The 17,438-nt window shown below is 35.6% G+C and overlaps 1 protein-coding gene and 1 pseudogene across 1 annotated transcript; one reads left to right on the top strand and one right to left on the bottom strand.

The window, feature by feature from the left end:
* Positions 1-1,403: 1,403 nt before the first annotated feature.
* Positions 1,404-16,697, bottom strand: LOC140859687 (uncharacterized). The gene is made up of 8 exons (XM_073261922.1): positions 16,577-16,697; positions 6,776-6,844; positions 5,870-5,983; positions 5,319-5,401; positions 5,147-5,222; positions 4,253-4,438; positions 3,263-3,391; positions 1,404-1,801 (listed from the first exon to the last, which is right to left on the bottom strand). Exons 1-8 carry the CDS (start codon positions 16,649-16,651, stop codon positions 1,640-1,642), a joined length of 894 nt encoding a protein of 297 aa, XP_073118023.1. The 5' UTR covers positions 16,652-16,697; the 3' UTR covers positions 1,404-1,639.
* Positions 9,264-11,493, top strand: LOC140859674 (probable mediator of RNA polymerase II transcription subunit 26b; annotated as a pseudogene).
* Positions 16,698-17,438: the final 741 nt, after the last annotated feature.

The raw sequence follows: 17,438 nt of genomic DNA, 5'->3' as shown, positions 1-17,438 counted from the left end.
TCATGATCCGATCCAGAATATAGAATGGATTCAATTTTAGAACCCAACCCGATTCTATAGATCTTTTAAAATAGTTTGGATCAAATCTATGTGGGTTGGATTAAGTCACTGATCAACCCAACCTATTTGCATCCCTAGCAATGACTTTCACAGAATCTTTAAAAGATCTCGTTAACCTTAATCCTCTATTTAGTACGAAGAATAGATTGACAATAGAATTGATAGAAAAGAAAGATTGGATATAGAAGAGAATAGATAAAGAGAAGAATAAAAAAGAAGATGTGAAATATATTTCGTAAAATATAAATAGATAGTTGTGAATAATTTTCTTCTCTGTTTATATAGGAGGAATGAAAGAAAAGACATGATTTTTGTTGATATTTTTAATAAACTATTATTTGATAAAAAATATTATTATTATTATTTTATAGTACTTATTTATACTAAAGCAATGGAGCAATATATAAATTAGAATCTTATAATTTATAATTATATAAATATTTAATTTAATTTAATAAAGAATATATAAATAAATTTATTTATATATTAATCATATATACTAATAAATTTATAATTTAATTTAAATAGTTAATTGATTTTATAACAAATATTTAACTAAAAATAATAAATATAAATATAAAATATAAAATAATTTTAATTATTTACTTATAATTATGAAATTATGTGTCAAAATTAAAATAATTAATAATAAAATTTAATAGTATAGGATAAATAGTATAGATAAAATATAAAATATATATAAATAAATAAAAATATATATAAATAAATAAATAAAAAGTAAAATAATATTAAAATTTTATCGAAATGTTAATAAGAGATAATTTTGTCAATATAAAATTTATTTTTTACATATTTTCATTCGTTCGTCTTTGCTTTCCTTACATTCCTCTAATTTGAGAGGATGCAAAGTGATAGATTTAGATGGATGGATAATTTTTTTTAATCTATTTTTTTTAAATTTTATGTGATCCTTCCTGCCACGAGGTTAATCATGCTTTAATCTCTCGGCCAAGAACAAGTGTAAAAGCTCTGAGCTCACCCGATTCCAGCCAACTTCATCATGAAACATGTAAGAGATGGATAGCCTTCATACCATGGCATAATGAAATAGCGCCCTCACGAAACAATGTTTATAAGACCATTGATAGCTCAAACCAATGCAACCGTACATCGCACGCCCAGGCCAGCAATCGCCCATGCCCGCACGGCCATGATCCCAGCCAGCGGAGAGGTCTTCTTTTGCCTACCCTGCAGTGGTAGGCCTTGCAACGCCCCACGCTCTCCGTCTCCCTCTCCCACCCTTTCTCCATGCTCTCCCAACGGACCATCTTGCCAGATTTTTTTTTTTTTTTTGAACAGTGTGCTGACACAGCATGACAAACTTTCTCAACGGATTTTTTGATTACTTAAAATAGTGTGCAAGTTCCATCAGCATTTCCAATCCACCCTACTACCATCTCTATCTGCTCTCATCAGCCGAGTTCCATCATGTGGGAGATAGATTTACAATAATATCATGGAGTGCTCCAAGTAGACTACATATAAAATCTGACTCAGCCTCTGCCACCACCATTGTTGGTGAAGATGAGAATACTGATAGCATTGTTATTGACTTGAGCTACTCGTCTACATCCACGGTAGCTCCCTTGAGGTGCAAGTGCTTCTCCCTCTTTTGGAACTCGGTCAATCCCTTTCCGCTGCCAGTGACACCAACCTTGCCCCTCGGATCATCTGGGGACTTGAAGATACTCTCTCGCTTTCTCCCTGAGAAAAAACCTATCTGCAACAACAAAAGCAGCAGCAGAAAAAGGAGAAATCAAGTTTGGATTTGATACATAATGGATGAAGACCATAACACAGTAAGATAAATGGTACTGTTGAGAGTTCAATGATAGCGTTCATGATGTTCTATGATACCACATGGTTAGCCAGCCACTGATGTTTCTCAAGCAGATGTAAATATAGGTTGAGCTCAGATCTACAAGTTGCCTACAGTGCTGCAGACAGCTCTAGGAAAGTTCTCTTTACTGATAACTCAAAAACAATGATTAAAGTCAGAGCAGAAGCATCACTCAACAGGGAATCTTTTTCCTTGTGATGGCTTTCCTAACAAAGTATACGGTTTCCTCAATGGACACAATTCTGTCATCATTCAATTGCCAACTCTAGCCAACTTTCCATATTTGGAAAATTCTACAATGATTCAACCCTTTATGCACATTTGAAAGGTATGTGATAGCAAAAAGCAACAGTAGAGTTTATTATCACTCCTTCTTGGTAATTAGGGATTTCAAATGAATCCCCACAAATAAAAAACCACAACTGAATTACATGACCTCTCTTGTACCAAATTTGCAAGAGTTGATAAAAGAAAATTACATGCATCAAATACTCAAAAGATTAATATAAGTTGAAACATAAAGTGAATAATTTAAGAGTTCCCATCAAGTAAATATATCTGGCTGGAAAATGGCCTATAGCTTGCCCTGGGATTTTCAATCTCAGAATCATAAATGCATTTTATTGTCATTAAACTCTGCATTTAAAAGAAGTTTTAGCTCTCTGAATCTGCTGAAAGACTTAAACATGTTTTCCATGTACATGAATGATGCAGAATTAAGTTCAGTTTAAAGTTAAAAAAATAACAAACAAGACAAAAACAATACTCTAGCTTGGAAAGCATTGGCACTTGTCTCTAGAAATTTGTACCTTTTAGCAACACAAACATAGGTAACCTAAAATACCCTAGATGATTTTGGCAGCTAGAGATCCATGTTCATAAAACAAAATGGAACACGGCACGGGATTGAGTTTGGGGTGCAATATTAAAGCCTAACAAAGATATGCACCTTGGTGGTGGGGTCTCAGAAATGGAGCTTATCATTATCAAGTCAAACAAAGGGTGTAGACAATCATAGGATTGTAAACCACAGGCAGAGATGCAGGTAAGAAGAATATTGGCAACAATTACATGGACGCATACAAATTTCAGCACAGATGTTACTAAAAAGACATAACTATGTTTCAATAATTACATGTAAAATTTTCACCCAATACAGACAGACCAACCAAAATTTGGACACAAATTGCCGTTGACATAATCCATACAGTACAATGCAGTATTCTGCTAAAATATATGCCACGAGTAGGTGCATTTACCAACTAAATTAAGATGAGGAATCCCATAAACATCCAAGCATAAAGCATAAGTGCAAATTCAAGAATGAAATAACAATTTTACCGTCTTAGCTTTCCCCTTTGTTGTCTGGAACTGCTGCCAAGCATTCTGCCGCTTATTCTGCACAATTTCAAGTTGTTCAAGGCGAACCTTTGACTTGAAAGCATGTATTTTTTTGCGCTTAGAAGCTTTCTGCAAATTTGTAGTCAGCCAAATACATCAATCCACAGAAAACATCCAACCGATAACTTTCAAGTGACTATATGATAGAACTATGACTCAAAACTTGCAAAAACCAAAAGATTCAAGATTTGCCAGTACCTGATATGAAACTGGGTTGACTAGGGAGTTTCTGCTGACACTAACTTATGGAGCTAAATTTAAAAGTTTATGCTAATTATTCGCATTTCTTTATTCTTTTAAATGTTTATAAGTATTTTCCTTAGGCTAAACTTGCATCTTTCAAGTGACTCATCTGAATTACTCTTTAGATGTTTCATATACAAAAATATTCATTATAAATCCACCATAACTCCAAACATCTAAATTGTTGGAATTTCAATCATTTCCATTTTACTCTAAGCAACCTGATTAAACTACCCCCATGCCACTTCCATTTGCCACCATCCTTCTCCTCCTTTAACTTTAAATTAGGGCTCTAGATATCATGTCATAATTGCTAGTGGCAGTGAATCCAGATTTTCCAAACAATAGTCACACCTCATGGCAGACCCAACTATAGCAACCAATAGCCAATTATATTCGATGATCATTATTTTCTTGCAACACTGAATTTAAAAGTTATTATGAAAATAAAATAAGATTTGCATGATAGTTCGAAAGATTAACTAGCCATGTGGCGATGACTTCTAGTTGAAATGTCTATCTTGATGGGGCAAAAGTTAGAAATTTAAGATCTTGTTAGGAAAGACATCATTATCACGGCATGAAGAAGACTCATGCATGCCGTTGTCTGGGGGAGAATGAAAGCATATGCCATACACACTGGTACAACTAGATGTGTAAAAGAAATTCTGCACCAATGGCACTCACCACATCCTCAGCATCATTGGGATCAATGCGAAGTTTAGAAGGTATACTGCGTGCTTGAAAGTCAGTCACAGCTGCTTGTGCAATCTTCCTTTTAATGGCTTGTCTGGTAGCTTCAGCTTCCCTCTCAGCTTCAAGCAACGCATCAACTAGTCCGTCCTGGATGGGCCTGACATTAGCAGGATCCACCTAAAATGCAGCAACATGGATGTATAAGGTTCTTTGACATTGCAGTAAAGGGGAACTAAAATATATGAAAGCAAAAGAATGACTACTTTAGTAATGCCAAAGGATCCAGCATCTCGATTCAATAATAAATCAATTGAGTCGACTGCAACATTGACATATTCTAAAATAGAATTACAGCAATGAAGTTGTTTGGACTGGACAACTGTCTGAAGATGAACATGAAAGCAATGTGGAGTACAGCATGTGCTGTTAAGTGAAGAATTCATTTGTATTTCAAAATAAAAAGCATCATTAATAAAGTCAGCCAATTGAACTAGCAATTGTAGCAGCTAACATACCAGAAACATGAGTTAATTTTTCATTCAAATCCTTTAAAACATTCATAAAACATGGCAAAATCTTGCTTAAAATAATTGTCATACATGGGAAATAAAAAGAGAATGCTCGATTTAGAAAAAAAAACTCACCATATTTATTAGTCTAAAAAGTGAAGCCACGTTTAGGACTGCCTTGATAGAAGCAATAGGTGACCAAATTGTTTGCAACTCAAGTAAAAACATAAATTTTGATTTATTTTACCAAACTATTACACATAGACAAACTAGTCTCTTTGCCCATTTGAGGTTTGTCTTGCCGCATGTGAAACAAGATGCACAAACAAATATAAAAAGTTAACATCTTATAAAGTTTGATTAATTTTAGGCGTACCTCTTCCTTGTTTCCCCAGCCATCATAACAGACATAATATCCATTTGGCGTGAGAGCCTCAATTGTTGCATCATACCTAAACATTCAACTAATCAACACATAAAAGAAAAAGGGTAAAGCAACTGAAAAGTAGAATGTACTCACTAGATCAAATAAGTTTTCTAGTACATACCATTCCCCATCTTCACTCCAAACAGCTTGAACTTTGGTGCCAACAGAAAACTTCTCATGAGTTTTGGAAAGTTCACTTGATTCCTACAATGGGAACCATAAAATTTAATGAAAATAGATTGTCAGGATGGGGCAGAAGCTCTATTTAGCAGCAAAACTTGAGTATCATGCCTGAAAAAATGAATTAGCATCCACAGGATAATAAAACTAGTGTTGTTTCAAGCATAAAGAAGTACAAATGAATGGCTGTTATTCCTTGCCCTTTCAATTAGCCACCTCTGCAATATATTGAGACCTTCAACTAATTTGAATAGATAATGAATTAAATGGACTATATATGACACTTCTGACCAGCAAATTTTTCTTCAGTTAGATATAGGGCTCGAATCTTAGTTTTGTGAATCCATATTGAATCACACCTTTGGAACTTTCATCAATCAAAAATTCATGATTTAAAAAATATAAAAAGGTTACCGTTTTGACATTTTGCACAACTAAAAGCAAGGTGTGGAAACACAAGATTGTATGTCACAGTATAATCAAGAGATTTACCACTTTCGACTGAGAGGACCCATCAAAGTGACCCTGGGGGGACACATCTGAGCCAAGCTGGGCAGCCTCTGTTTGCTTTGCAGTTGCCAAAAGCTCCTCCGTCAAAGCAATAACCTGCATTCTCAAACATTACACTAAATTCAGCCCAAAAAGCAAGGATCCAATTATTTTTATTTAAAGGCCCAGACTCCACGAACTTATAATAGCAGTGTGAGCATCTGAAATCAGGAGATTGCAGGCAGGCAGGCCATCACGACACACAAAACCTGCAAAGAACCAAGATAAAGGGTGATGGGCATCTTAAAAAGCCATGATTTCTCATATATTGCTCTTCTTTTTATATCGTAATTGCCCATATAGCTCCAAGCAAGGTTAGCCATCTCGGTACCAGACCCCATACTAGTATCATTCTATGACTATGCCAATACACCTAGTACGGGGGGCAGTTCAACGTACTGACACTCAATACCCCACCCCAGGATACCATGTACCAGTTCAGTACTGGTATGGTATGGTACCATCAATACTGGTACCAACCAGCACGGCAAACCATGGCTCCAAGCCATTTAAAGAAGAGCTATTTTGCGACAAAAAATTCCATCTCACCTTTCAAGCTATAAAGAAACATTAGCAGCCATATGCTGCCTTGCTCGAACATCTGGTCGACCATTGAACAGAACAGGCAGAATGGGAAAAGCAATAGAACACGTTGAATTTTACATAGCCAAAAACACAAAAGTAACTTTAAAAAATAATAAATAAAATCTGGTTTGCTCACTCTAAATCTGCAGTAGTGCATTTATGTTACAGCGAATCAAAAGCATCCAATAAGACAATGTCAATATTTACCTGATAAGGCGATCAACATATAACAGGAGTAATAAACATAAAAGGAAGACAGCTCACCTCTTCAAGCTCCTTCTCCATATCCGCATACTCAGAGTTTCCAGGATCATCAACCAAAAGCTCTCTGACCTGAAGTACAAGAGTAGTTTGCATCGGTAACAAAAAAATTATAAAAAGATTATTCAACAATCAAAAATAAAATATATAAAATAATAAGAAGAAGAAAAGGATTGGAGAAGGCCATGTAACAAAAATTACTGTGCTAATTATTCAGCAACCTAAAATTATACAAGAATGCAGAGGAAGTTCATTGTCTTGGAAGAATGCATGATGATAAAATAGAAGTTTTGAGTCATAACAAATGAAAAGACAGAATCCCGTCATTAGAGAACAAAGTCGACAGGGACAAACTTGCTAACAAACTCATACTAATTTGTTCACAAAATAACATGATAGCATACGACAACCTGACAAAGGAATTAGACTGATGGCTAGCACAAATTTATTTGAAAATATACCTTTCACAACATGTCAATGCATAATGGGAGTTCTGCGTTCACTACATGATTGAGACACATGCTTACAACACATATTGGTGATTCAACAGAACAGTTGGATTTCCATTATCATTACACCAGAAATGTGCACATGCAATACATGTGAGCTTGCACATATGAGAGATGGGAGAGAGGTGCTAAGGGGAGGGAAAGGGGAAATGGGTATCCGGTGGAAAATTTCAAGACAACCAGGTCTCCACTTTGGTATTTAAAAAAAAAAAAAAACATATCAAAATGGAGTCAAACTTGGACTCAAACCCCCTGAGTTCACATTATAGTCATCATTACTACACAAGATATGATAAAGACCACCTCACTTGAGTACGTGTAAATATAACCTTAAAGATGTTTTGGGGCTTTCCACAATTCAACTAAGTTTTAATTGCATAAAGGTTTTGCATGTCACACCTGCCATGCAAGCTATATCCTTTTAACTTACCACGAATGAATGATCATGAGATATTTTTTATGCTTATGCTGCCATCTATTTACATGAATGCATCCGCATTTGGTAGGCAAAAATCTTGTTGCTTTCCACCTTCACTCACAAGATTATCTAATGTGGGTATGCACTTTTAAAGCCCACTTAATGCAATACCTCTTTTTAAAATTGGTAGATATTGAAACATAAATGGGTCACCTTGCTTGCTCTCTCTCTCTTTGAAGGAGATCTCAATTTCAGCGACATTTTCATTAAATATCTTACAACTAGAATCACTCTTTTTCCAATCCAATCTCTCCACCGCTACAAACTCTAGTTAGATTCAAGCATCATACACTTTATATTTATCGGAAGAACCCAAGTACTCCCTTGCAAATCCAAGAAACAACTCTTAGATAGTTTTTTTTTTCCTTTTGGAAGATACAGAAGCAAAACAATCAACCAATTGAAGACCATGCATACTCTTGTTCAAGCTCAATGTCAAGTTCCTTGCATCTAGTTTATACCACAAATAACTATTATGTTGACCAAGGACCTTACATGATACTCTAATGGTCATGTGTTTTCCAATTAATAAAAAATATGCTTAATGAGACCTACACACCTCTTGCACTCCAAAACTAGTTTGATTATACAGATATTCAGAATTCCACTTTAGCTATTATTATGGAAAAAGAGCATTACAACCTTCATATATAAATGTTAGAGGGAAAGAGTGTTACAGTACCCATCGGTCTTGTAGGTTAGGTACATGTCAAAGGCTGATCAAGAAAACAAAGGGATTTGACATCAGCCCGATTTAAACCAATTTAAAAGGCTGATACAAGTTGATCTTGAAGATATGATCAAATAGCTGAAACCATCAAATCTAAGTAGATTCGGAAGGTTGGTGGATATAATCAAATCCTAGGAGATTACAAAATCTTGGAGATATGATAGGATATGGCCGATATCATCAAATCTAAATAGGTTTGGAAGGATGGCGGATATAATCAAATCCTCACAGATTACAAGGATTATTCTTTCCCGTTATTTAAAATATCTTATCCTTTTAGCAAGGAACGAATGTAGATACATTCATGGATAGGTTCAAAGGACCATGCTAATATAAATAGGGATGTTTGGTCCTTAGAAAATGAATCTGGAAATTGTAATTTCTTATTTTTTGAATTAAATATCAGGAATAGTATAATTTTTTCTTCTATCTCTTGTTCTTGGAGGCACTTCTCTCCCTCGAAGCGAAGAAGCTGTCGGTCGGAACGAAACATCCTAACAAATTGATTTCATTGTCGGAACTCTTAACTCCGGCGATCATCACTGACGAACACATTAACCAAATCCTTTATGGCGACCGAAGATTCGACGGAGGTGACTTGTCATGGTGATCGACCCTTGGAGCAACTATCGCTCGGGGAGATGTTTTGAGTTTTTATGGCGAGCCAAACCAATCTGACGAAAGCAATACAAAGCCTGACAGAGTCCGTGCAAAAGACTTTTCGCAAGGAAAAGTTTCTAGCTAGAGAAGGGGAGTGTTCATCAACACACTCCGATGCTCCCATACAAGACGACGGTGCCGAATTTCTTTGGTCCTCTCGCCCCAATCCAAAATGGGACGAGTAGGGTCCAACGAGTTGAGAATACCGTACCCCCTCTGGTGTTTACCGAAGGAGGGGAGGTGAACTCCTCACAAGTGCTCGGCCCCCATATGGGAAGGAAAATTGCTATGGTGGTACCCCAAATAACCAACCACCCTAACATAACTATTGAGATCGTTGGAGAGATCTACTCACATCATCATGCTAGCGGACAGCAAGCAACTCGCCAGTTTACAACCGACTGCCTTCAAAAAGGTCCAAATCATACCTTTGAGTTCACATGATATCCGGATCAACACCAATCAGCACTGCATCAATCTTGCAACTATATTTCTGCAATGCCCATGATGTTTGGGACTTATACTGTCCCTTATACTACACCTTTGGGCTCAACTGCTTTTTCCTATGGGGGTGGCCAATTGGGTATAGATCTTGAATAAGAAGGGATTGATTCCACCCAAGATTTACTTTCGGCGCATACCACCAACATTCCAGACTACCACAGACCTCCTGATAGGATTCCACCTGAAGAGTTGCTGCACCACAAACCTTCTGATAGGATTGGCGAGAAACTCTACACTTGCCTCCTACTGCGGGATTTCGGGTGTGATCGGATTGAGTCTTGGGTAACGACGGAGGATAGAGAGGGAGATGGCAGCGTCAAGAGAGATGTTGAGTGCAAAGTGGATAGCAGCAACGAACCATCCGAAGACTTGAACCGGCTCGTTCGCAATTACAGCTACGACGAGGTCGAGGAATTAACTGAGAAAATTGAGGAAAGCCAAATGTTTAAAGAGATTTAGAAGATTAAGAAGATTCTCGCCACCAAGCATGATCAATCGGATAGTGTCTTATTTGACTCATTGAGGAGGCCGCAGCTGATGGAGCTTTCTGTAGAGACCTTGAAGGCAACTGAAATTGGAAGGGCTGTTACTAATCTGCAGAAACAAAATTCAAAGCAAATTCGCCATCTTGTGCACACCCTCATTGATGGTTGGAAAGTTTTGGTTGATGAGTGGGTCAGTGCGACAACTGCCATTGCAGATATTCACCAGCCTTTATCAATCCTTCTGTCGCAGGTGAGGAAGGACTTCCATCACCTCCATTGGATGAGGAAGCTTTATTAGCTACACAAACTACTTGCATCCAGCTACCTAAGTTCTTCGATGGAATGGATAACGATGGAAATTTGAGAAATAATGGAGAGATTGACAAGAACAGGAAAAACAGAAAAGACATCCAGTAAACCAAGAATAGTGAGGAAGCAACAACCTCTACACCAGCCCGTTGTTACTAAAGATAGGGGGCAGGTAAGGAAACAAGAACCAACGGTAAGGCAAACAAAGCCATAGGAAGTCTCTGCTCTCCAAGCTAAGCCTCAAGATGTTCTGAGGAAAGAAAGCAAGCTTGTCAGTGCTGACTTTGGGTCTGGGAGACCAGTAAGGCTATCCTCTAAGCAAAAAAACTGGTGTAAGAATGAAAGCTAAACAACAAGACCTTTATGCTACACAGAGGAAGCCTCCAATAATTCCACAAGATAAGTCAAAATATTCTAAGAAGGCATTGGTTCGGACCAAATTAAAGGCAGCAAAAAGAAAACTTCATGAGGATTACCAGCAAACTGAAAAAGCAAAGAAACAGAGAATGAAACTAGTGATAGAGTTGCATGATATACCAAAGCAGAGCCATCTCCATAGACAACCTAATATGAAACCTCGAAACAACTTTAGGAGCTGGGCGAATAGGCGTTATTAGTTGGCATTTTCGATTCTCTTACATTACACCTTGAGGACAAGATGAAACTGAAGAAGGGGGGAATGTTACGGTACCCGATGATTTTGTAGCTTAGGTACATGTCAAAGGCTGATCACAGAAATAAAGAGATTTGATATCAATCCGATTTAAATCAATTTAGAACGCTGATACAAGTTGATCTTGAAGATATGATCAAATATGGCTGAAATCGTCAAATCTAGACAGATTTGAAAGGTACCGGATATAATCAAATCCTGACAGATTACAAAACTTTGGAGATATGATAGGATATGGCCGATATCATCAAATTTAGATAGGTTTGGAAGGACGGCGGATATAATCAATTCCTCACTAATTACAAGGATTATTCTTTTCCATTATTTAAAATCTCTTACTCTTTTAGCAAGGAATGAATGTAGATGCATTCGTGGATAGATTTCATTATTTAAAATCTCTTACCCTTTTAGCAAGGAATGAATGTAGATGCATTCGTGGATAGATTCAAAAGACCTTGCTAGTATATATAGAGGTGCCTAGTCCTCAGAAAATGAATTTGGAAGTTGTAATTTCTTATTTTCTGAATTAAATACCAGCAATAGTATAATTTTTCCTTCTATCTCTTGTTCTTGGAGGCACTTCTCTCCCTCAAAGCAGAGAAGCCATCGTTACGAGCGGAACATCCTAACAAAAAATAGATAAAGGGACAAATTTTTTAACTCTCTAAAAAGATCATAAAGTAGAATCGAATCTCAATTTCCAAAAGGCAATCACGACATTCTAAGGCTTCTGCATGTTACATCGGCAATTTGACCTAGGAAAATTTCTGCTGCTTAGCTAACGATGAAGGTTCAAGGACCACGCAGACGCAGTATAAGGTAAAGAAGTCACCTACATACGGTAATTATAGATCAATCAGCTTTTAACAAAAAGCTAGATAACCCAACAATTTCTTGTGGATTGTAGAGCTTGTTGTAATGCTAAATTAGAAAAACTGACAAGGAATTAAGGAAAAAATCAAATGGAAGATTGTCATGCAATGTTTGCTTGTTAACATTTATAGATAGGAAAGAAAACATGTGGTTGTGAAAAATCCTCAAATCCTATGCAAGTACTATATAATTATATGAATTTACTTAGGGGTGTGTATGTCAAATGGTTTGAAGACGCCTACTATTTTTTACCTAAAATTTTTCCCATTCCATTTCCTTTTAGGTGCCTGTACATGTAAATAAGTAATGAAACTCAACATTAGTGTATGACGAGGATGAAAAAGGTTACTGTCTTGAGGAAAAAATGTCAAAAAGCTTTTAACTAATATCGTGTGCAATAGCAAATTCAAGTAGAAAAGCAGGGATCTAATGCTATCATAAAAAAAAGGGGGATATAAACACAACTACAGATATGTATGAAATGATATAAAAATATTACACAAAATCGACTTCTAGTTACTTGCGTCTCAAAGAAATGTGGTATAGGCAGAGGGCATACTACATGCATCAGTAAACAAAGACAAATTTTGAAAAAAGTAGCAATAGCAATGAAAGATACTTTTATTTGCATGTAGGATGAGCAAGATCCCATAATAGAAGTGAGATCCCAGGAAGAGGATTCCACCCACTAAGAGAGAGACAGACTAGGAGGGATTGAGTAATAATTGACTTATATTGAAGAACAACTAATATTTGCTTGCTAAGTCAAATGGAAGGAGTTCAAAGAATAACAAGCGCAAGCAAGTTTGTGAAACATCATTTGGTTGTTTTTAATAAAATATCGCCTTAGATAAGAAGGCATCATAGGACCTGCAAAATTCAAGTTATGTAAGAAACATGAATTCAGATTTTTTTTTTTTATCACTATTGATCAAGGTTTTAAGTTTCAGCCAAAACGGCTGAAACCAAACCATTTCACAGCCCAAACTGATTGGTTTATATTGAACCAAAACTAAGCCCTAGTTTCGGGTTTCAATTAGTTTCGGCTGAAACTAACTGAAACTGGTCTAGATTTTTTTTAAAGCTTTCTTTTGATGCTTTTTAATATATTTTTCATTTCTTTGTTTGTTTGAGCACATCTGCTATATAGTACCAATGTCCAATGGATTTTCTTTTTTCGAGTTAAAAAAGGATATATAATAAATATAATTGTTAATGCCCAAGGCTTCTAGTGACCCATATCTTACTACTTCACAAAAATTGTTCTAAGCAACTAAATACAATATGTTGTACAAAAAAATGATTTTTTTCATAACTCCATGGATTGGCGGGGGAGTGGAGTCATCTCATGTTTATCCTCATCTCTATCAATCCTCCTACCCACATTGCCATCATGATAATAGCCACTATTATTTATGTGACTCACCTTGCAAATAGTATGCAGTATTGAATAAGTAAACCTAATTTGTTTTACACTCATGTGCACTTGTCTTGTTAGCTTATACTCAAGTGGTTAGGGATAAAATGGATCAGATACTGGTATATTGATGTCCATATCCACATTGTTTCAATAGATATAAATACAGATATGCATCTTAAATGGATATCAAAATTAGTAATCACATCAATGCCTATGAATACAGATAACGACATTAAGCTGATATCAAAATAAGTATCCATATTTGTTCTAAACAGATGCACATACAAGTTGAACACCAGTTATATCCATATCTTCATATCCTAACATAGATATAGTTTAATATTATGCCTAATATAAATTGGATTTTGAGTAGAATTCAATAATGAGAACTAACATCCGTAATATAATCATAAAATATGGGAAAGAAAAATCCACTCTCCAGATCACATGCAACGTACAGGTAATTGATCCACTATCCAGATCGCAAGCTATGCATGGCTAATTAGGTAAGGGTCTTTATCAAAGATTGACCAAAGGTGGATGCAATCAACGGTCTAACCCACTAGGTCATTGGTCTGATTGCTGAGTCAATCAACCAAACTTGATTTTGTATTGAAAAAATATATTTAAAAAATTAAAAAACTTAAAAATAAAATATAATACAAAATATTAATAATTTTTTGCATTAAATATCACCTCTTGAATTGTATGGATTTAGATTCCACACTCCTCTTTAATTACAAATTAAATAGAAAATCATCATGAATCATCTAATAGTTTTAAAAAACTTGTAAGAAAAACTTATAATAACATAAAGATATGCAAAAGTTATTGATATTTTTTAATTATTTTAAACAGTAAATTTTGAAAAAAAAACATAAAGAATAAACTGAAATATATTTATTTTTCCATTTTCTATCAAAGGAAGAAGGATTTTTATGAGAAAAATTAATTATTGAAATATCAAAGCACACTTCAAATTACTCTATTTAATGATGTGAATGGATTTTTAATAAACAACAAAAAATATTATGAAACATGATAAGTAGTGGCTAAGATCAATTGTTTGTTCAGCGATTTGATTCCAGAGTCTAATGTTATTAATGCATTTTTTGAGACCTAGATTCACAATTACATATTGTTATCCAATAGAATACAAAACTTTGTATCCGAATCCAATCAAACTAGATATGGAAATGGATTTGGTTGGATAATGCCTGACCTATTTTCAACCCTATGATTGATTGACATTTAGTAATTTACTTAAGATATTGATACATTCCTGTAATGCAGATTCAACATAGCTTATTTTGAGATCAAAATTACCCCAATTATATAAATTATGATCCTAGAAAACTTAAAACACAATTAAATGATGGGAAACGACTTGCCTATAGATTAACTTCAGGCTGAAACTACCCAAAATTTATACATTATGAATATAGATAACCTAAAACACAATCAAATAATGGAAAATAATCCACCTTGATTTTCTTTATTTCTTAAATTTTCTGTCTTAGATTTTTTCCTAGATTTTTTGGCCCGAAACTCTGAAACTTAGAGAGAAATTGCCAAAACCACTGAAATTGTAAAACCAAAACTCTACCCAAGGGACCAAAACCAATTTTAAAAATCTTGTTATTAATTTTCATATGGTTCTGAATTTTCATAAAGCTTAGAAGCAACGTAAAACCACATAAGAGTAACCTCAATGAAGAATTCAATTAAGGGAAGCCATAGAAGATGGTGTCGGCATATGAAATGTTGGCTAGAGATAGCCTTGGTGAGGAGTCTCCACAGAAGCAAATGGGCAAAAAAAGGCTTCATAAAGGTGATAGAAATGCATTTGAAAAAGAGTTTACACTTTTCAAGGAATTGGTCCTTTTCCCCTGAGCAGAGACCAACAGAAGAGTATAACCCATAATACTAGGCGACATTCATCACATAAACATGTTGTCTCTTGGCATCAAAAAATAACAAATAAAAGTAAAATAAAAAAATAAAAAATAAGATATAGAATTGGAGAAAACTGAGTTAACATGTGCGATAGTCTCAGGATAGAATTTTGATTTCACAACAAGCTTCAATAGTTGATGGGGACCAACTATAGTGTGCAGCCATCACTACCCAGAAGTTTGTTAGTCACCTCAGATCTGCCATTTCACTTCTCAACATCATTATCATGCATTAAAGTCCATCTACTGATGTGAAGAAACATAGTCAGATTCGTGAGATTTGTGAAGTGTAAGAAGTATCTGGGTCAGCACACAAAAACTCAGAACAGGTTACTCCTATTATTGATGAAAGCTTTCATCTTTTTTTTTTTTTTGATAAAAAAAATGGAGTGTTCATTCAACACGAGTATGAAAACAACCCACAAAGTCAGAAAAGAGAATGACCCTAAAAGTAGGTGGCAAAACATCATAATTTGACCAAATAGCGCCCCCTGAGTGATCAGCAACGAAACTAGCCACCCAATCCGCCATGCTATTCGCCTCACGATAGACAAAGCTTTCATCGTCAAATGAAATAAATTATGGATTCATGAGCAGCCCCAACCACATCCAGGAGCGAAAGATAAGCTGCCAACTAGAACTCCTAATGTGTGGGCCCCTCATTCAAGGGAACGTCACAACATATTATTTCTGCCACTGTCCAGGTCCCTGAAGCTCTGAAATCTATGTTTCTAATTAGCAACTGTCAAATCCTCATTAATTCAATCCAATTTTACGATTCTTGATAATTTCCGCAATATCTCATAATAAAAAACCATAAAATTATGCAATAATAAGATGAAGGGATCCAGCCAACAAGGAATCAGTTGCTTAACTTCAATTGTCAAGAAGAAACACAAAGCAGCAACAAGAAACAAGAAAAGCAGTAATTCCGTAGCCAAAAAACCCGTGGTTGATGTTTCTTTAATGGTGCCTGTCAGAACTCACAAATAATTCAAACAATCAAGAAATAATCCAAGAAACAAAAGTAGCAAAAGAAACCCTAGAATCGAAGAAGCATAACAACATCATGATTGTGGCACAAAACCAAAATTCGTTGTAAAAAAAGACCAATCAAACTCCAAAAGATTCAAACTTTGAACCAAGAACACATTAATACTTCAAAAAAAAAGAAAAAGAAAAAAAAGAATAGGATCGCGGGAACGGACCTCGCGGAGCTGATCTTTATATGTAGATAGATTCGCTGCGAGCTCTTCGATGCTTAGATCCTCTCCCCCTTGCATTTTTCCCCCTTTTTTTTTCCTTTTTTTTCCTACTCTTGTGATCTCTATCTTCTTCGAATAGTTTCGGCTTTGGAGAACAAGGGAACCTCCTAATCCTTTGGTCCTTCTTGCTAGGTTTCTTCCCCTTCACCCTCTCTCGGGGTTTTAATGGGAAAATGGTCGTCGAAGGTAAATTTACGGAAATACCCTTTTAGATCTGACGGGTAGAAGTTTATAATCACGCGCGATTACAGCTTTTCGGTACTTCGCGTCCAGATCGGGGATCGATTATGGTACAGTAAATGGGACACGTGTCTGCGAGCGAAGCAGGTTGTCGGGTACCTTTTCTGGGCCGCTTTGGAGGGTAAGCCTGTGAGGATTTGGGTTTCGCTTGGGTTTCTTTGAGTGGAACGGCAAGTGCATTGCTCGTGCCCGTCACGGGTTAAGGATTTTGTGCTCGTTTTTTGATGGCCTTACTAAGTCTGATCTCTTACTAAAGTCTTCTTACTAAAGTCTTAGTAATAAGGCTTCTTACTAAAGTCCTTTGGGGCAAAAAAAAAAATTATGAATATTATGTGTATGGATGCCCTTTCGTATTCTTCAACTCCCAAAACTCTTCATATTCCATAATACTTAATATATTTAATTCTCCTCTTTATTTTTCTAATTTATTATAAATATAATTACTTATGAACATGAGCCTATAAATAGAGCCTATGTATTTGTAATGTATACACTTAAAAATAAAATAGAAAAATTTCTCCATTTTTTCATCTTCTTTATTTCTAATTCCAATTTGCACTTTTAG

The sequence above is a fragment of the Elaeis guineensis genome, chromosome 8 (assembly GCF_000442705.2).
Source record: "Elaeis guineensis isolate ETL-2024a chromosome 8, EG11, whole genome shotgun sequence".
In the NCBI taxonomy this organism is placed as follows: Eukaryota; Viridiplantae; Streptophyta; class Magnoliopsida; order Arecales; family Arecaceae; genus Elaeis; species Elaeis guineensis.
This window is presented reverse-complemented; position numbering and strand designations above follow the sequence as displayed.